A 21,578-nucleotide genomic window follows, 5' to 3' on the forward strand; every position below is an offset into this window, starting at 1 on the left:
TTCTCTGTGACAGAAAATAAGTTGGTGGTTTGTCTGTTTATTCAGGCGAAAGACTCCTCTATAACAGTGCCAGACAGTTTTGTTCATCATCTGGGGAAACTAAAACAATGCATATGATCTGAACACTTGTTGTCCACAATGTCTAGTAAATATTTTAGGCTTTGTGGACCATACGGTGTCTGTCACAATTACTCAGTTCTGCCACAATAGCACAAAAATAGACACGGACAATACATAAATAAAGGAGAGTGGCTGTATTCCAGTTAAACTATTTATGGACACTGAAATTTTATTTTCATATAATATTCATGTGTCAAGAAATACTGCTCTTTTAATTTCTTTCCCAACGTTTAAAAATGTCAAAACTATTTTAAGCTCCCAGGCCATACCCAAACTAGAGGTGGCTAGACTGGGCATCACGGATGTAGTTTGGCAGCCCCGGGCCTACCAGTAAAGGGTGAATGGATTTCAACAGAAGGATCAACCCTCGCTGATCTGTAGTAGTTGCCTAGAGGGCCATGCTGAGGATTCTGAGGTTCCATTCACATTCTGTGGAAAGACAGCCAGTGGAATCAGCCATGGCCTATGACAAGGGGGAGGTGACTCAAATTTGTCATATTTACCTTCCATTTAGAACAAGATGGTTTTCCTAAGTAGAAGGATGGTTATTCAGTAACATCAATGACAAACTGATTTTTGAAATGCACTAAGATGATTACCAATCACCTACAATAAAATGTTAAGTTCCTAGCTTATTAGAACTCTGGGTTTCCAGTCCTACAAGTTCCCTTATGTAGACAAGTGAATCATCAGTGTCTCTCAACTCTCCCAGACTTAGCTCTTTGGACTTGAGCAACTTGGAAATGTATGCCTCACTGATGAAAGAAAATAATGTAGCTAATTGTTAGCTGTTTTTGTAGTTAGGATTTTGCTTTCCCTCATCAAGGGCATAACTATCCTCGTCAACCTCAAGAAAACTTAATTTAAAAAAGTGTCTCCTAAGAAGACTACAAAGGAAGTAATGTAAATTCCCAAATGTTCCCTATCTTTCTTTACCCAGCTCCTCAAGATTTATCTAGAAAGAGGCAAATAAGGGTCAGGAAGCCTAACTAGGTATACCTTGTGACTCAGGCTTTATCAAGCACTTTACAATATATTTAAAAATATACATAAAGTCTGCCTTTCTAGAGTCTAAAGATTTTCTAAAAGTAAATGCATGTAAGTGTATAGATGGGAATAAAGTAAAAATGGCAATTTTGCTAAGTTGGGACAATTATACATTAAATATTTTTTAAATGTTACCATGTTATTTTTCCAAATAAATGTCCATTTTGATTTATACTTAACTACACAGTCATCCTACCAAAACTTTCTTAAAGATATATTAGCTTGTCACTCAGTAAAACCAGTTAAATCCAGCTGTCAGAATATACCAGGTTTGTCTCCTCTCCCCTTCTTAAATCAATTAATCAACTTAATTAAATAAGCCATAATTTAGGTAACAAAATATAGGGGAAAAAATGAAATTTAAATTTTAAGCTATTTCTGAATTGAAATCTGTTTAAAATTTTATTTTGTGGGCCCTAAATTTGGAGAAGACAATTTAAACCCTGAAGAATTAGCTTTGATTCCATGACATCTGATACTTCATGACCCCCTCTTACTTTCATCACTTTCTGGTTCTAAAAAGGTTTCACTAAAGTTAGAGATAGGAGGGTTTAGGTTCTGTTTAGTTCTACCCTGGAAAAAAACCACCATTTTCTCTTCCTGACAAAGACAACTGGCCTTCCAAGGTGCTGTGAGAGTTGAGACAGGAGAGAGAAAATTGTTGGGGCTCAACCCATTAGCTGAGAATCATGAAGAGGGGTACACTGTGCTTACCTTCCAGTTCACAAAAGGGAATATGATTCCCAGAGAGAACAGGCCCAACATTGGTCCCCCGCACATGCCATGGATGCTGAGGGCAGCCTGCGGAGCAAAGCAGATCAGATAAACACCTCCACTCCCCTGAATCTATGACCCACCAGGGACCACCACTCTCTCTTGAATCTGGAGCCCTTCATACCTCAAATAAGCTTGAATTGCAAATATCTCTGGAAGAAAACAGTTCAGACATTCAAATTCTCACTGGATTGGGCATGATGATACTTCTTTAGAGTAAATAGTGATTATATAGAAGGGGGAAAGAAATGTGCTATAAGGCATCTGAAGCAACTTGGAAATGTATGCCACACTAATGAAGGAAAATAAACCAAAAGAGATGCTGCTGAGGTCACTACAGACAAACTCACCATCTGTCCAGTTCTGCTATGTGGATGGGTAGATACCAAAATGCTTCAAAAAGTGTAGAGATTATCATCTACAATAAAATGTTAAATTCCTAGCTTATTAGAACTCTGGGTTTCCAGTCCTACAAGTTCCCTTATGTAGACAAGTGAATCATCAATGTCTCTCAACTCTCCCAGACTTAGCTCCCTGAACTTAAAAATGGAAATAACAGAACCTATATAAGTAGTCATTAGAGGGATCAAGATACACCACTCTATAAAGCACAGCATATTCTACAAAAGTCTGTGATTACTATTCACTCACTCTTACTCATTTCTTCATGTAAGCAACATTTATTTTTCAAAAGCCTATGCCATGCCAAGAAAATCAAAACGGCATTGAAATTATGCAAAGATGAAAGGGGAATTGGGTGGTATGCAGTAGAATCGGAAGACTTGTTTATCTAATGCTGCTTTGTGAACTGAATAGCTTGGGTGTGGGGGGCTCAGGACACTTGGATCATAAACCTGACTGAACCACTTCCTAGCTGGGAGAACTTGAGCAGATATTTGCACTTTTTTTTGTAATCCTCTACAAATGAAGATGTAGAAAGAGATTATCATCTTTGAGGCTCCTTCTAGTGCTGACATTTTATGAAACTAGTGGATGGGCACATGAGCGGCAGTTCAGCCTGGATAACTGGTGGAAGTGGGCTCATGTCCCAGCTCCACCATTCCTTCATTACTTGACTTTGTGTCAGTTACTTCGTCTCTGCCTCTTAGTTTCTTCATCTGTAATATGTGTACATTAATCATGCTACTTAGAGGAAGTGACGAAGATTAAATGAGATGATACATGTGGGACTGTATCCAGAACATAAAAGTGTTCTGTTAATGTCAGTTGTTGTTAGTTTTGTTTTGTTTTGTTTGCTATTACAAGTGTCATTAGAACTTTTATTTCAGAATCATAAATTCTCAGATCTGGATTTTAAAAGAGTTTCTAATTTTATTACAGTTTCTAGTCTTATTACAAGTGACAATATACTTGTTACTGTACCCTATTACTAGCTTTGAATAGTTAGTAATTTTGGTTGAAATTTTACATGTATGTTTAATTAGAACCTGGTATCAAGGGCTCTCAGCATTCGGGACTTGAAGAGGCAAAACATTACAAAAGAAAGGGGTAAAAAGTGGCTTTGAAATCAAATGTGTCTTTTCCCTCTTTCTTTACCTGCACAACAGGCCCCAAGAGGGATGCAGCCACAGCCATGGAAGTACATATCATGCCAAACAAGAGACCTGAAAGAAAGAAAACAGCATCCAATTGACTTTGAGGGATTCCTTGAACTTCCGCGGAGGGTGTTCTCTGAGGCAAGCCCTGTCAAAAAGCATCTCAGTGAGATCTGCCCTCCCCAGTCAACCATCACAAGCCCCAGAAGGGGAATTAAGAGACTTTTCTCCCAGGGTTATACTTTCCTAGGCCAGGCAGAATGAGCTAGAAACCAGCCTGAAGTGTTTTCTTCTCCAGTATTCACAAAGAAAGCCGTCATGTAGAAACAACAAGAAAATGTGGAAAGAGCACTTGGTCTAGTCCAAATGAGTGTGAACTGATTTCAGTTTAACCACTTACCAAAAATCAGCTGAAGGAAAAGTTACCAGTCTCTCTGGGGTTAGGATAGTTTTTCATCTTTAAAATGGGTAAATATTTACACATTTTACCTCGTGAGTTTTGCAAATCTGGAAAAGTTTTCTGTTCTTTTCCTTTAGTGCTTTATTCATACCATCCTTATGACCTTTAGTATATGGACAAACGATTTGTTTGTTTACATTTCTGCATTAGAACCCCATAATGGCCATTAAAGTACTGCACTCTGAGGATTCATGCACAGAGCCTCTAGGATCAAAGGCGCTCACTGACCGACACAGTGGTCATGTCTTGGTTATCTTTTTAAGATGACAACTTCTTTTAAACCATCTTATACAAAAATAATTGTTTTACATATCTTTGTTTAAAAACCGTCTCCAAAGTGCATTCAATTCCCATTATAACCCTTAAACTGAATAAGAGAGAGAGAAAGAGACAGAGTTGGAAATAGATATAGACAGAGACATAGTGAAAGAAATAACAAGAAAGTGATTTTGTTTATTGTATGAAATTCTGTCTTAGCAACATCTCTAGCTTAGTTCCCAACGTGACTACTCAGTGTTATCGCGTACTGACCATATGTCAAGCACTTTACTAGATGCCAGGCCTATGTGGTCAGAACCTGATTCCTGCCCCAAAGGTTTCACATTCTAAGAAGGGACTACACATAAATTAATTTACCCAACAGTGCTTGTCATATAGTAAGTACTATGTGTTTATCATCATTATTATTTTTGTTATTTTATTTCACGTTTAGCGTGTGATATTCATGATGTTTATTATCAAGAACTGATTCTCAAAATGGTGTGAGGCTAGGAACTTTTGATGCCATAATTTTCAACTTCTCAATAAGACATAAAAATAAAGGAAACTTATAATATTAAAAACCAAATTTGATTAAGACACTTCTAAATTTGTCCCATTCTTCTTAAAGATGATAGATTAGACTGCAGAAAACAATTTTGGCCCTGATTCTGTATTGCTTCATGAATAAGAAGAACTCTACCTTCCTGGAAAAAACGAAAAAAAGACATTTTCTACTAATGGTTGCACTCTTTCTGGGCCAGCAATGATCTGTTCAAACAGGAATCTAAGCAACCTTTCCTCATCCAGGGATTTTATTTTTTTGTGTGTGCTGACTAGAGGGTTGATTAAGCCCCCATTTCCCCAAAATCTTTATATTTCCACTAGATTGCAATCAATAGCACCTTCAAGGCAGGAAGCTTAGGGGAAACTGCTGGGGGCTCCATAGAGACCTGGAGCAAACGGCCCTACAGACAAAGCAGTCAGTGTGGGAGGAGGGAAAGCTCCACAGATGCAGCAAATGCTGTGGGTTTTCCAGCGCTACATCACCAGAGGATCAGACAGTAAACCATGGGCACAGAAGTAACTTCTATGTCAAAACAGCAAATTCATGAATATGTGCTAGAAATAGGGATTGTACTAGGAGTAATGCCCATCTACCTGCTATTTGCTCTAAATCATTATGCAAGGCAATTCAGCTCTGCAGTTAACAAACATGTGGTCAATGCCAATCTCTCCTTTTTCAAGAAGGAAAAATAAAAAAGAAATAAGGGATCCATGACAAAATGTTGCCAAACAAGTGAATGAATATATTAACCTAGAAACTCAAATACAGAGTGTACTGTCTGGAAATAATTTACTTTAAGAATCAGAAAAAAGTATTTAGACACTGTTTGGCAATCTCAGTATGATGCCAAACAACATAGACTCAGTGAAGCAAATAAGTACAAGCCAAGAGAAAACAAATGAGATGGAAAAATACCAAGATAGGGTGCAATTAATAAGTTCAAATGAAGATGGATCCAGTTGTGATAATGAAGGACTATAAGGAAACTAAAAACTGATAATAGACCAAGTACTTCAATGCATAGGTTTTATCAAAGAGAAATGAAAACATGTTTACAGAAAGACTTGCATGAGAGTATTCATAGAAGTTTTATTCATGATAACTTCAACCTAAAATAACCAGGTCCATCAATAGAAGTGGAAGTTTAAAAATCTTTGGTGTATCCACACAATGTCAGACTATTTGGCAATAAAAAGGGATGAACTACTGATACACAAAACAACATGAATCTCAGAAACACTGTGCTGTGGAAGGAATCTTTAATAAAAAGTATGTACTGTTCTTTATGGGCTGAATAATATCCCATTGTGTATATGTACCACATCTTATTTATACATTCATCTATTAACGGACACTTAGGTTGCTTCCATATCTTGGCTATTGTAAATAATGTGCCTATAAATATAAGGGTGCATATATCTTTTTGAATCAGGGATTTTGTTTTCTTCAAGTAAATTCCTAGAAGTGGAATTACTTGGTAGAATGGTATTTCTGTTTTCTAGTTTTTTGAGGAATCCAATATGAGACTGCATATCAATGATACTTCAATAAAAAGTAAATTTTAAAAAAGGGTACATACTGTGTGATTTCATTTATATGAAATTCTGGAAGAGGTAGAATTAATATATGACAGAAAATGCCAGAATAGTGGCTGCCTCTGGAGGGGAGTGGGAGCAGGGATAGGCTGGAATAAGCAAGAGAGCTTTCCATGGTGATGATGAAGATTTATGTCTTTAGTGGGTGGGTTACTCAGGTGTATGCATTTATCAAAACTCAGCAAATGTATAGTTAACATTCATCCACTTAACTGTTAGTAGATTTTACATTAAAACATTTAAACAATTATTGAATTCTAGTTAATAACATTCATGCTAAAATAATTAGGGGGACCTGTACTGATATCTGCAATTTACTTTTAAATGTATCAAATATGTGCTGGATTAATGGATGGATAGAAAGCTGGAGGGAAAGTGAAAAGGTAAATTTAGAAAAATATTAATGGAGAATCTAGGTGGTATATATATGAAAGTCCATGGTGACAGTCTTTAAACATTGCTGTATAAGAAAAATGTAAGGAGCAAAACACAATAGCAGAACTAAAATCTTGATTGTTAAGAGATTTACTTCATGGAAAACTCAAAATAACATTGAGAAATAACCTGAGTTCCTAAGTGTTCAGAGGAAAAGGACAAAGTTATAAAAATGAGAGAAAGTGAAGAATATAAAGAAGAAAAAAACAAATTAGAAGAACATTTAAGAATAGGGAGGTGATAATCTATTAAAATTCGGAGGTAATAACTGTAGTTATTAGAAAACCACTTCAAAATTTGAGAATCAAAAAATATTGGTCAATGGCCAGACAAATGACTTACAAAACAGAAACACACAAAAATCTGCACCTTACCACACTGATAATAAACAGTTTAGAAGATATTTGGGGGGAAACTGTCCCATTCATAATATCAATGGAAGAAGAAAAAAGGAGAAGGGGAAGAGAAAAAAGAGAAAAGAGCAGCAGAAGGGTAGAGGGGGAGAACCAAGAAGAGAGACATCAGTAATTATAATTAATATCTAGGGTAGAAATTTAATAGAAAAAATAAATGCTATTGCTATATGGAAAGTTTACAAAGATGTCAAATCTTCCCAAATACATTTTTGGGTTTAATGTAATCTCTTTGGGGTGGAAGTTGCAGCTACATGACATGCAATAGGTTATTTTAAAGCTAAAATGAAAGAACAAATAAACATGAAATGCTGCAAATTTTTTTTTGAGAAAAAAAGTAACAATAGAAAAATTAAAAAATTTTAAACTAGAAGAAAATTCATAGGGTGTATTCTAACAGATATTTTAAATAAAACACTACAAATCTATAAAATAAAACATGATAATGTTAGTCCTCCAATTAATGAATAATTTAATAAAAATAAGTATGTAATATGAAACAATATAAACAAAATTATTTCATCAGTGAAAATATTAAAAACAAATAAAGAATACTGGGTTAATGATACTGAGAAAATTAGCTATATAAGAAAAAAATTTAGATTCTCATAAATCATAAATCAAATAATTTAAATATATGGAATATTAAATATGAAATGTGGTATTTATAATTTAGAAGGAAATACATAAATGGTTTTGAATGAGAAGAAATCTGTAAGCATAAAGAAATGATACATAATTTGATCAAATGTAAAATTATAATTTCTTCACATCAAAGATGTATTTTTAAATAATCTGGGAGACACTGCAAAATAAAAATGTCACGTCTCCTTTTATGAAGAGATTTTTACAAACAAACAAAATTTCTAATATCTCACCAATAGATAAATAGAAGGCATAACTAGATTTTTAAAAATACAAGTGGTTACTTATCATTTAAAAGTGTTCAAATTTACTAAAAATATAAAATGTAAATTAAAGCAAACATTTCATATTATTTGGCCAATGAATTTGGCCAATTAAACAAAAAATATGAATACTAAATGCACAGAGAAATATGTCAACTACTCACTGATGTTACACATAAATATTAATTGGACCTTGCTGGAACTATGTTTCTCAATATTTATCAAGAACTGTCAATGAATTTGTATTTTTTCACCTGGTAATTTTCTTCTGGAAGTTTTACTAAGGAAAAAAATACAGATATATCAAAGATTTATGTATATAGGTTCCATTAAGTTATAACAATGAAAAAATAATATTAAAAAGTAGTAACAAAAATTAAAAATAGGCTATTGTGTAGAATACTGAGCACTCATTCAAAAACCATGTTTTCAAAGAATACATCAGTGACACAGGAAAATGCCAGCTATAGTATGGTAGAAAAAAACAACTAATAAGAAAATTAGATGTAATTTTATTTTAAAAGTATATATATTTTCTCAAAGTACCTATATTGCCTATAATAAGTAAATAAGAATATAATTTGTTTATACTTTAAAGGAAGTAAACTTTGTGAACCTATATATAATTCAATATAGTAAGTGCCACAGTGATTGTAAACGTAATACACAATTGTATGATTAAGGAAGGAACGATTATGCTTTGAGGCAAGGTTACTGGTTGTTTGATAATAAAGGTTTCTTTAGAAAATAATTTGGTTTTATTAGACAAGGTAACTGGCCACAGGGAATGGAACGTCTTCCCGTGGATGGGAACTAGTATCATCAGTACATGATGCAGTGAATCTAGAGTGTAGGGAGAGCGCAGGGGAGTTGAAAATAAAGTTGGTGAAAGGTAAGCTAGCAGGTCAGTCTTCCCTGGTGCCCTCCTGGTATCTTTAGAAGTTTAAGAACCTGTATGTGAGATTCCTCATGTATCTCTGTGTGCATTTTTGCCTCTAAGTGGACCTTGAATGATATGTGGGATTTTGACATGAACTACATGCATATTTCATGTTAGGAAACAGAAGATCCACTGGCTGTACCTACATAAGCCTTTACTGATCCAGGTGCTCAGCTTGTCGGAGAGATGGGGAAAACAGCTCTTGACAAAATCCTCAAAGGTCACTGTTGCTAAGGCATTGATACTGGCGGCCACGGTGCTACAGGGAGAGAAAAGCGAAAACACAGTCCAAGCTAAATAAACCTGACCAGTCTGCCCTGTTGTCTAGGGCAGATAGATGAGGCAGGACTCTAGGAAAAAAGGATACAGGCATATGGCCTTATTCTGGGACTTCAGGGAAACTACATGGCCTGTCTACTCACTCTTAAAAGCTGCTTCTTTACTTAATGCTCTTTGATTTCTTCATCAAACTCCAGTGAAGAAGCTAAGTTTTCATGATCAGTTTCCCATGAATTCCCCTTAACAAGATGTTAAAGGAGTTAGCAGGTAGTAGCAAGAGATTGTGTCTGTATGTATGTGTTTAGGTTGGATTTGGGGCAGGAAGTAGTAACTATCCCAATCCACTAGTCAGTATGATTTGCCATTCATTAATTACATATTCATTCATCCATACCGTTTACGGATCTGTTCATTCTGGGTGCTAAGCATACGAGGACAGAGACCTTACTCTCTACTTGGTGACACAGACATTTAACAACCAATTATACAACCAGTTACAATTGTTATGAAGGAAATAACAAGGTGTTATACAAGTATATCTTTCAGAGACATAAAGTGATATGAAGTTAGGGAATTCTTTCCTTAGGAAGTGATGGCTAAGATAGGCACTGACATGACCCATGCAAATTGGGAGTAATGTTCCAGAACTAAGGGAAAATTACATTTAAATGCTTCAAGATGGAAAGCTTCATTAAACAACCTGAAGCCACCAGAGTGGTTAGAATGCTTTTAGTAAGAGAGAAAGGGGCAAAGCTTAGACTGGAAAACAAAGACCAAACCCGTGTAAGAGATTTAACATTCTCTCTCTGACTTTCCAGTCAGAGTGCAGCCTTACTGCCCTAAAACTTGCTTTGGTGACAAAGGATCCAGATATCATGGAATAATTTGCTGAATAGCAGGAAAGCTTATTTAATCCCTTATGTAGATGAGGAACATATTGGCTAACAGAGAAGATAACTACAGTAAATTCATGTAATGCAAAATCACAACCACAAACAAAAGTTCTGGAAAAGAAATAAGCTGATGAGCAAACTCGGGCAGGCTGTTGTAAGTTTTCCATTGATACTCATTAGATAATTATTTTATTAGCCTCGATGTTCATTTGAATACAAGCTAAAGCTTACTTTTTAATGCCAACAGCATTAAAGGAAATTCAAATTTTTTCTGTTTTCTGTAATGCAGAATAATAGTGCCATTAATTTTAACTATAGGTTATTTCAGTTGGAATGGTTCCAGGTCCATTGTGTGCAAAATTTATAAGTTCTTTCCTTGAACAGATACAGCAGGTAGAAACTTCCCAAGACCTATATCTGGGAATTGAAATTTGGCATACTTTGGAGTACCATCCTCATTTTAGTAAGGATTTTCCACTGGAGTACCAGCCTCATTCTCCCAAAAGCAACATGGTGTGTGTTCCCTGTCAGTTCCCTTCTATCTGTAGCTCCTTGAAAATCAAATAAGGAAACAAGATGATTAAATTAAGGAAGTTTACGTGTTCCCAACAGCTTTCTCTAAAAATATATCATCAGAAAGTCTCAAACATTAAGGTTAACCCTTGAATCCTTTGGGAGGGAAAGAGCAAAACCCTGAATTTGGCCCCAAAGGATCAGGTTTGTGGAACTTGGGCTGAGCTGCTTTTGCAGTCAGGTGTATCACCTGTGTGTCAGTTTCTCAGATTCTAAAGCTTCTTCAAAGGGAATCTTTTTTCTCCCTACCCTTCAACCACTATCTCTTTATTCTACCCCCATTCCTGTCTTTCTCTTTCCCCACTGGACACCCTTTTTAAGGTTGTAGAATAAGTAATCTCTGTAACACATACTGTCCAGTGTGTCCCTTTTGTGGAATTCTTGGACTTGAGATCAAAAGAGTTAACCATTCTATTATGGGGAATTACTTATTGAAAGCCATACTTCTTTTGTCTGGTGAGAATCAGCCTTAGAATAAGAGAAAAATAAATAAATAAAGGTCTGTAATGAGGGACAAAATCAAATCTACACTGTCATCCCTGCTGGTGTTTGATCCTCCAGTGCTCATTGTTTCTGTCCTCAGTTTCCTTGAGATCCTAATATCAGCCCCACAGAACAAAATCACTTTGTGCTATTGATGCAAAATCTCAAAAAGGAATATTAGCAAAAATAATTCAGCAGTACACTAAAACAAAAGCAAGTTGCAGTTCATATGAATTCAAGGATATTACTTTTTTAGAAAAATGTAAATATATTAATTAGCCAAAGTTTTAAGAAAAACATCCATTTTAAAAATACCAAAATTTTATCAAAGTTTGGTATCTCTCCCGATAAAAATCTTCCCTAAAAGTAGAATAACTATATGCATTTCTATTCTTTTTTTACAATTTTATTAATTTCATATGAATATCCTTAAATGTTAATAATGTGTTGTGAACCAAACTTGATATATATGATGGTAAAATCCAAGAACTATTCCCTTTAAGTACATAACAAAACAAGGATATTTTCTGTCCCTCAATTACTTATCATTTCTCTAGAGCACAATTATATAAGAGAAAGAACATAGAAGTGTAACTACTAGAAAAGAGAAAAACTCAAAAGTATTTGTAGATATCATGATTTTAGAGCAATCAAATCCCAAATAATTATCTGAAAGTAGTTAGGAGAAACAATAGATATCAAGGGAAATTCTTTAAAAGAAAGGGTATTGAAGAAATATCACCCTAACAGATACTAAGTCATTTTAATTCAATCATTCAAATTATTAGTATTGGCACAGCTGTAGACAAACAGACCAGCAGAATGTAAGAGAACCCAGAAAAATCCCCAATCCATTGAAAAATGTAAGATGTGATAAAAATAACATTTCAAGCAGGTGATGAAAAGATAGCTTTTTTACTAAAAAAATAATGGGACAATTGTCTACTAAGTTAGAAGGGAAATAAGGTAGGAGCTCTACTTTGTCCCTTATACCACAAGCATACTCTGGATGGTTTAATGGTTTTAACATTTAATAAGACCACAAATATACTAGAATGGTGTCTGGAGGATTATTTATAATGATGGAAGGAAGAAGCCTTTGTGAGAATATTAACTCAAAAAACATAATGGGAAAGAATTGAGTACCATAAATTAACATCTCCACCTATTAAAAAATACCATTAATTAAAAAAACACACAAAGGACAAATGAGAAAAATGAAACCAATGTCAACAGGCTGTTTTTCTTGTATATAAAGAGGAAAACTAAAAAAAGCAAAAAAATACAGAACATGGGGCATTTTAAAGAAAAAGAAATACAAATGGCCAGTGAATGTAGGAAAGGTAGCCAATCCCATTTATGATCAAAGCAATTCATATGAAAATCAGTTACCATTTTTTTTACCTAACAGATTAGTAATTAAAAGTTTGATAGTATCCAATACTGTTGGTGTGTGGAGAAAAAGGCACTTTAGTGTTTTCAGTGTATAAACTGGTACAAACTTTTGGAGGTCAATTTAACAATGTCCATGAAAATTTCAAATGATTATGTATTTTGACAAGGTAATTCCACTTCTTAGAATGTAGCCTACATAATATCCTTTCACAATTTCACAAAGATACACATTGTACTGTGCTGTGAACTGAGTGTTTGTGTCCCCCTAAAACTCACATGAAGCCTAGTCCCCAGTGTGGTGTATTTGGAAGTGGAGCCTTTGGGAGGTGCTTAGGTCCTGAGGGTAGAGCTCTCACGAATGGGATCAGTGATGTTCCAAGAGCGACTCCAGAGAAATACCTTGCCTGTCCTCTATGTGAGGGCACAACAAGAAGACAGTCACATATGAAATAGGAATTGGGCCCTCACCAGACATTGAATCTGCTAGCATCTTGCTCTTGGACTTCCTAGCCTTGATATCTTTGAGAAATAAATCTCTGTTTTTCTTAAACAATATAGTCTATGATATTCTGTTAGAGAGCCTGAACAGACTAAGATAAAGCATTGTTAGTTATACCTACATTAAAAAGTTGGTCAAATAAATTCCAGTAGATAAAAAAAAGAATAAGGTAGATATACTGATGTGGAAAGATTTCTAAATTACATTATCTTTAAAAAATGAAACAGGTTTTGCAACATGATCTCCTCTGTGTACACTAAAATGTATGTATTTCCCATGAGCAAAGAAATTTTCTAATTTATTAGCAAGATATTATTAACAGTGATTAACTGTGGGATGAGACATGGAATTTGAGGAATAAGATATGAAGTTTTGGGGTGGAGCCAACATGGCAGCATGAGTAAGACAGTGGGAATCTCCTCGCAAAAGCATATATATATTTTGAAAATACAACAAATACAACTAATCCTAAAAGAGAGACCAGAAGACACAGGACAACAGCCAGACTACATCCACACGTGCGAGAGCCCAGTGACTGGTGAAAGGGGTAAGATACAACCCCCGGCCTGGTGGGACCCGAGCACACCTCCCCCAGCTCCCGGCGGGAGGGAGAGGGAGCCCAGGACTGCTAAACACCCAGCCCCAGCCACCCGCAACAGAGCGCAGACACAGTGCATGCGTGAAGGGCTGGAAACTAGGGAAATAGGGCAGCAAGACCTCTGAGCAGGTTCCGAAACTGATGCCTCTGTGACAAAGAAAAGCAAGTGCTTTTTGAAAGTCTTAAAGGGACAGGGACATAACAGCTGACGGATACAACACAGGTCACAGCCCAGTGGCTGGAAATTACAGAGAAAACCGAGCGCACTAACCCCCTGGGCAACAGCTCTGAGACCCCTCACGGAGATAAACAGCCAAACAGCCCCCGGGTCCATTACCCTTCTGGGCGCTGTGAAAGCAGAGAAACAGTCTAAGGCAGACCACGCCCCCAGAAAGGGAGATTCCTCCACATCAGCCGGGCAAGACACAAAGACCCAGTCTACACGCAATTACCCAACACAAGCCACTAGGGGTCGCAGTAGTCCCAGTAAAGAAAGGCCAGTAGCAAGTGAAAAGTTTGACCCTCCCAGCTGACAGTTAATAGCACCTGTCAACATGAAAAGGCAAAAAAATGTGATGCAGACAAAACTAACCCAGACAGCTTCGGCATCTGCTACATCTTCCCCTGAGAAGGAACCTGGGAGATAGATTTAACCAGTCTTCCTGAAAAATGAATTCAAAACAAAAGTCATAACCATGCTGATGGACTTGCAGAGAAATATGCAAGAACTAAGGAAGGAGAATACAGAAATAAAACAAGCTCTGGAAGGACTTCAAAACAGAATGGACGAGATGCAAGAGAACCATTAATGGACTAGAAAACAGAGAACAGGAACACAGAGAAGCTGATGCAGAGAGAGATAAAAGGATCTCCAGGGATGAAAGAATTCTAAGAGAGCTGAGTGACCAATTGAAATGGAAAAATATCCGCATTATAGGGGTACCAGAAGAAGAAGAGAGAGAAAAAGGGATAGAAAGTATCTTTGAAGAAATAATTGCCAAAAACTTCCCCAAACTAGGGGAAGAAATGGCCTCTCAGACCACAGACGTACACAGAACTCCCATGACAAGGAATCCAAGGAGGGCAACACCAAGATACATAATAAATAAAATGGCAAAGATCAAAGACAAGGACAAAGTATTAAAGGCAGCCAGAGAGAAAAAAAACGTTACCTACAAAGGAAAACCCATCAGGCTATCATCAGACTTCTCAACAGAAACCCTACAGGCCAGAAGAGAATGGCATGATATACTTAATGCAATGAAACAGAAGGGCCTTGAACCAAGACTACTGTATCCAGCACGATTATAATTTAAATATGAAGGAGGGATTAAACAATTCCCAGAGAAGCAAAAGTTGAGGGAATTTGCCTCCCACAAACCACCTCTACAGGGCATCCTACAGGGACTGCTATAGATGGGAGCACTCCTAAAAAGAGCACAGAACAAAACACCCAACATATGAAGAAGGGAGGAGGAGGAATAAGAAGGGAGAGAAATAAAGAATCATCAGACCGTGTTTATAATAGCTCAACAAACGAGTTAAGTTAGACAGTAAGATAGTAAAGAAGCTAACCCCGAACCTTTGGTAACCACAAACTTAAAGCCTGCAATGGCAATAAGTTCATACCTCTCAATAATCACCCTAAATGTAAATAGACTGAATGCACCAATCAAAAGACACACAGTAATAGAATGGATAAAAAAGCAAGATCCATCCATATGCTGCTTACAAGAGACTCACCTCAAACCCAAAGATATGCACAGACTTAAAGTCAAGGGATGGAAAAAGATATTTCATGCAAACAACAGTGAGAAGAAAGCAGGGGTTGCAGTACTAATGTCAGACAAAATAGACTTCAAAACAAAGAAAGTAACAAGAGATAAAGAAGGACACTACATAATGATAAAGGGCTCAGTTCAACGAGAGGATATAACCATTCTAAATATATATGCACCCAATACAGGAGCACCAGCATATGTGAAACAAATACTAACAGAACTAAAGAGGGAAATAGACTGCAATGCATTCATTTTAGGAGACTTCAACACACCACTAACCCCAGAGGATAGATCCACCAGGCAGAAAATAAGTAAGGACACAGAGGCACTGTACAACACACTAGAACAGATGGACCTAATAGACATCTACAGAACTCTACATCCAAAAGCAACAGGATACACATTCTTCTCAAGTGCACATGGAATATTCTCCAGAATAGACCACATACTAGGCCACAAAAAGAGCCTCAGTAAATTACAAAAGATTGAAATCCTACCAACCAACTTTTCAGACCACAAAGGCATAAAACTAGAAATAAATTGTACAAAGAAAGCAAAAAGGCTCACAAACACATGGAGGCTTAACAACACGCTCCTAAATAATCAATGGATTAATGACCAAATCAAAATGGAGATCCAGCAATATATGGAAACAAATGACAGCAGCAACACAAAGCCCCAACTACTGTGGGATACAGCAAAAGCAGTCTTAAGAGGAAAGTATATAGCAATCCAGACATATTTAAAGAAGGAAGAACAATCCAAAATGAATGGTCTAATGTCATAATTATCGAAATTGGAAAAAGAAGAACAAATGAGGCCTAAGGTCAGCAGAAAGAGGGACATAATAAAGATCAGAGAAGAAATAAATAAAATTGAGAAGAATAAAACAATAGAAAAAATCAATGAAAGCAAGAGCTGGTTCTTCGAGAAAATAAACAAAATAGACAAGCCTCTAGTGACACTTATTAAGAGGAAAAGAGAGCCAACACAAATCAACAGAATCAGAAACGAGAAATGAAAACTCACGAGGGACCCCACAGAAATACAAAGAATTATTAGAGAGTACTATGAAAACTTACATGCTAACAAGCTGGGAAACCTAAGAGAAATGGACAACTTCCTAGAAAAATACAACCTTCCAAGACTGACCCAGAAAGAAACAGAAAATCTAAACAGACCAATTACCAGCAACGAAATTGAAACAGAAATCAAAAAACTACCAAAGAACAAAACCCCCAGGCCAGAAGGATTCACCTCAGAATTTTATCAGAAATAGAGGGAAGACATGATACCCATTCTCCTTAAAGTTTTCCGAAAAATAGAAGAGGAGGGGATACTCCCAAACTCATTCTATGAAGCTAACATCACCCTAATACCAAAACCAGGCAAAGAACCCCACCAAAAATGAAAACTACAGACCAATATCCCTGATGAACATAGATGCAAAAATACTCAACAAAATATTAGCAAACCGAATTCAAAAATACATCAAAAGGATCGTACACCATGACCAAGTGGGATTCATCCCAGGGATGCAAGGATGGTACAACATTCGAAAGTCCATCAACATTATCCACCACATCAACAAAAAGAAAGACAAAAACCACATGATCATCTCCATAGATGCTGAGAAAGCATTTGACAAAGTTCAACATCCATTCATGATAAAAACTCTCAGCAAAACGGGAATAGAGGGCAAGTACCTCAACATAATAAAGGCCATCTATGATAAACCCACAGCCAACATTATATTGAACAGCGAGAAGCTGAAAGCTTTTCCTCTGAGATCGGGAACTAGTCAGGGATGCCCACTCTCCCCACTGTTATTTAACATAGTATTGGAGGTCCTAGCCACGGCAATCAGACAAAACAAAGAAATACAAGGAATCCAGATTGGTAAAGAAGAAGTTAAATGGTCACTATTTGCAGATGACATGATACTGTACATAAAAAACCCTAAAGACTCCACCACAAAACTACTAGAACTGATATCGGAATACAGCAAAGTTGCAGGATATAAAATCAACACACAGAAATCTGTGGCTTTCCTATACACTAACAATGAACTAACAGAAATAGAAATCAGGAAAACAACTCCATTCACAATTGCATCAGAAAAAATAAAATACCTAGGAATAAACCTAACCAAAGAAGTGAAAGACTTATACTCTGAATACTACAAGTCACTCTTAAGAGAAATGAAAGGGGACACTAACAGATGGAAACTCATCCCATGCTCGTGGCTAGGAAGAATTAATATTGTCAAAATGGCCATCCTGCCCAAAGCAATATACAGATTTGATGCAATCCCTCTCAAATTACCAGCAACATTCTTCAATGAATTGGAACAAATAATTCAAAAATTTATATGGAAACACCAAAGACCCCGAATAGCCAAAGCAATCCTGAGAAAGAAGAATAAAGTAGGGGGGATCTCACTCCCCAAATTCAAGCTCTATTACAAAGCCATAGGAATCAAGACAATTTGGTACTGGCACAAGTACAGAGCCACAGACCAATGGAACAGACTAGAGACTCCAGAAATTAACCCAAACATATATGGTCAATTAATATTTGATAAAGGAGCCATGGACACACAATGGCAAAATGACACAGTCTCTTCAACAGATGGTGCTGGCAAAACTGGACAGCTACATGTAGGAGAATGAAACTGGACCATTGTCTCACCCCATATACAAAAGTAAACTCAAAATGGATCAAAGACCTGAATGTAAGTCATGAAACCATTAAACTCGTGGAAAAAAACATAGGCAAAAACCTATTAGACATAAACATGAGTGACCTCTTCTTGAACATATCTCCCCGGGCAAGGAAAACAACAGCAAAAATGAACAAGTGGGACTATATTAAGCTGAAAAGCTTCTGTACAGTGAAAGACACCATCAATAGAACAAAAAGGAACCCTACAGTATGGGAGAATATATTTGAAAATGACAGATCCGATAAAGGCTTGATGTCCAGAATATATAAAGAGCTCACACGCCTCAAGAAACAAAAAACAAATAACCCAATTAAAAAATGGGTAGAGGAACTGAACAGACAGTTCTCTAAAAAAGAAATACAGATGGCCAACAGACACATGAAAAGATGCTCCACATCGTTAATTATCAGAGAAATGCAAATTAAAACTACAATGAGGTATCACCTCACACCAGTAAGGATGGCTGCCATCCAAAAGACAAACAACAACAAATGTTGGCGAGGCTGTGGAGAAAGTAGAACCCTCCTACACTGCTGGTGGGAATGTAAATTAGTTCAACCATTGTGGAAAGCAGTATGGAGGTACATCAAAATGCTCAAAACAGACTTTCCATTTGACCCAGAAATTCCACTCCTAGGAATTTACCCTAAGAACGTAGCAATCAAGTTTGAGAAAGACAGATGCACCCCTATGTTTACTGCAGCACTATTTACAATAGCCAAGAATTGGAAGCAACCTAAATGTCCATCGATAGATGAATGGATAAAGAAGATGTGGTACATATACACAATGGAATACTACTCAGCCATAAGAAAAGGTCAAATCCTACCATTTGCAGCAACATGGATGGAGCTAGAGGGTATTATGCTCAGTGAAATAAGCCAAGCAGAGAAAGAGAAATACCAAATGATTTCACTCATCTGTGGAGTATAAGAACAAAGGAAAAACTGAAGGAACAAAACAGCAGCAGAATCACAGAACTCAAGAATGGACTAACAGGTACCAAAGGGAAAGGGCTTGGGGAGGATGGGTGGGTAGGGAGGGAGAAGTGGGGGGAAAAGAAGGGAGGTATTAAGATTAGCATGCATGGGGGGGTGAGAGAAAGGGGAGAGCTGTACAACACAGAGAAGACAAATAGTGATTCTACAACATTTTGCTATGCTGATGGACAGTGACTGTAAAGAGGATTATAGGGGGGACCTGGTATAGGGGAGAGCCTAGTAAACATAATATTCATCATATAAGTGTAGATTAATGATAACAAAAAAAATTAAAAAAAAGAAAAAGCAGTTCCTGTATGGTGACCTCCAATGAGTTCTACACAATGATATAAAGGGCATATGAAAGTGTAAGCAAAGGGTCTGTTTGTGTTTATACAGTGGATCAAAGCCTAATTTGGCTACCCCAAAAATGAACTAAGATACAATATGAAAAAGAACTTCCAACATCAGCACTCTCTGGAAGACTCCTGCCAGAAGATGATCATCAAAAAACCCCAACAAACATCCACGCGCTGCTACAGGTGTAGATGCACTCATCCCACCAGTTCCTGGACTTGCCATGGGAATGAAGGAGATATCTAAGCTGGCCTGTGCATACAGTAAAACAACAAATTTGACTGGATCTATACTGTTGGAACTCAATCAAGAATTAGGAGAAGTGCAAATCGTAGTGCTCCAAAATCTTACAACTACAGACTATTTACTGTTAAAAGAACAATGGGATGTGAACAGTCCCCAGGAATGGCCTGTTTTAATTTGTCTGATTTCTCTCAGACTGTTCAAGTTCAGTTGGACAATATCCACCATATCATAGATAAGTTTTCACAAATGCCTAAGGTGCCTAACTGGTTTTCTTGGTTTCACTGGAGATGGCTGGTAATTATAGGTATGCTTTGGTTATATAGCTGTACTCCTATTATGTTAATGTGTGTGCTCAATTTAATTAGTAGTTTAAAACCTATACATGCTTATGTTACTCTACAAGAAGATATGTCAAAGAAATAATCAATCTTCCCATGTTTTCTTCCGCCTGCTACTTCTATAGCTTTTGTTCTTCCTTCCTAATTACAACCCTTAAATAGAATTCGTGCGTCATATCGAATTTACCGTGTATCATAATTCTTCCAAGTGGTAAAGATACCTCAAGACAAATGCTGGGCATGGAAGGCACAGGGCATAAATATGCAAAGAAGTAAAAAACTAACCTTTTCAAACAATAAGGCTTCTCTCTCACTTACCAACTTTACATTTCCCTGTATGGCCCCGGAAGATGACTGGTTAGGCAGAGACAGGTAAGATTCCTCAAGGGAGGAACAACCTAAGACAGGCACAGTCACAGTCCGGCCATCAGGTGAGAAATTGGGGATCAAAAGAGGTGAGGCTTAGAATCTCTCCCCCCCTGTTCTGAGAGAAATCTGCTGCATCCGTGGATGTTTTATTGCCCTTGTCTAGCTTGGATTAACACATAGTCTACAGGCAAACACCTGATCATCTACATTTGCTCTCTTACAACATTAAACTATGTTTTCTACCTTTATCTTGCATCTACCTACCACTTCAGCATTTTATTAAAAATAATAATAATAATAATAATAAAGAGAGAAATGTGGTATCCACATATAAATCAAGTATAAAAATCAAACGAATATTCATATTTGGACTGATTGTTTATAGTTCATAATGCATGATCAAAACTGAAAGTTTCTGTGATGACTGCCCTTGTACTGTTCACCCTGTAACTTATTCACTATGTAAGAATTCGTTCTCCATGTAAGAACTTGTTTGTTATGCTTCAGAAGATTGGAGACTGATGATAATTAGGCTTGGGGTGGATTAATGATTGTGCATTGAGCATTGACTCCCCTATACAGAATTTTATTGTTGTTAACAACCATTTGATCAATAAATAGGAGAGATGCCCTCACAAAAAAAAAAAAAAAGTACACACTTCCAATTGTAAAATAAATAAGTAACCGGGATGTAATGTATAGCATAAGGAATATAGTCAAATTATTGTAACAACTTGGTATGGTAATAGCTGGTACCTAGAATTATCATGTATATAAATGGTGAATCACTGTGTTGTACACCTGAAACTAATGTAATACTGTGTGTCAACTACCCTTCAATAAAAAATAATTATCTACAAAAAAAAAAGATACGAAGTTTATGCTTTTATCCTCTGGTACTATTTAATTTAGACTGCAATCATTTTACTCTCTTAAAACTGGCCTTTGACAAATCCTACAATTGATTCTTTGCAATTGAGCTTTAGGA

General features: G+C 36.5%; 1 protein-coding gene across 1 annotated transcript in view; it reads right to left on the reverse strand.

Annotated features, from left to right (window-relative positions):
* Positions 1 to 21,578, reverse strand: part of SLC5A12 (solute carrier family 5 member 12) — a 52,985-nt gene that overhangs the window by 8,697 nt on the left and 22,710 nt on the right. The window contains exons 9-11 of the mRNA XM_073216342.1: positions 9,221 to 9,333; positions 3,499 to 3,566; positions 1,882 to 1,968 (exon numbers count right to left, since the gene is read on the reverse strand). Of these exons, the coding sequence (XP_073072443.1) occupies positions 1,882 to 1,968; positions 3,499 to 3,566; positions 9,221 to 9,333 (268 nt within the window). The remainder of the gene's footprint in view (positions 1 to 1,881; positions 1,969 to 3,498; positions 3,567 to 9,220; positions 9,334 to 21,578) is intronic.

The sequence above is a fragment of the Manis javanica genome, chromosome 11, assembly GCF_040802235.1.
Source record: "Manis javanica isolate MJ-LG chromosome 11, MJ_LKY, whole genome shotgun sequence".
Lineage (NCBI taxonomy): Eukaryota > Metazoa > Chordata > Mammalia > Pholidota > Manidae > Manis > Manis javanica.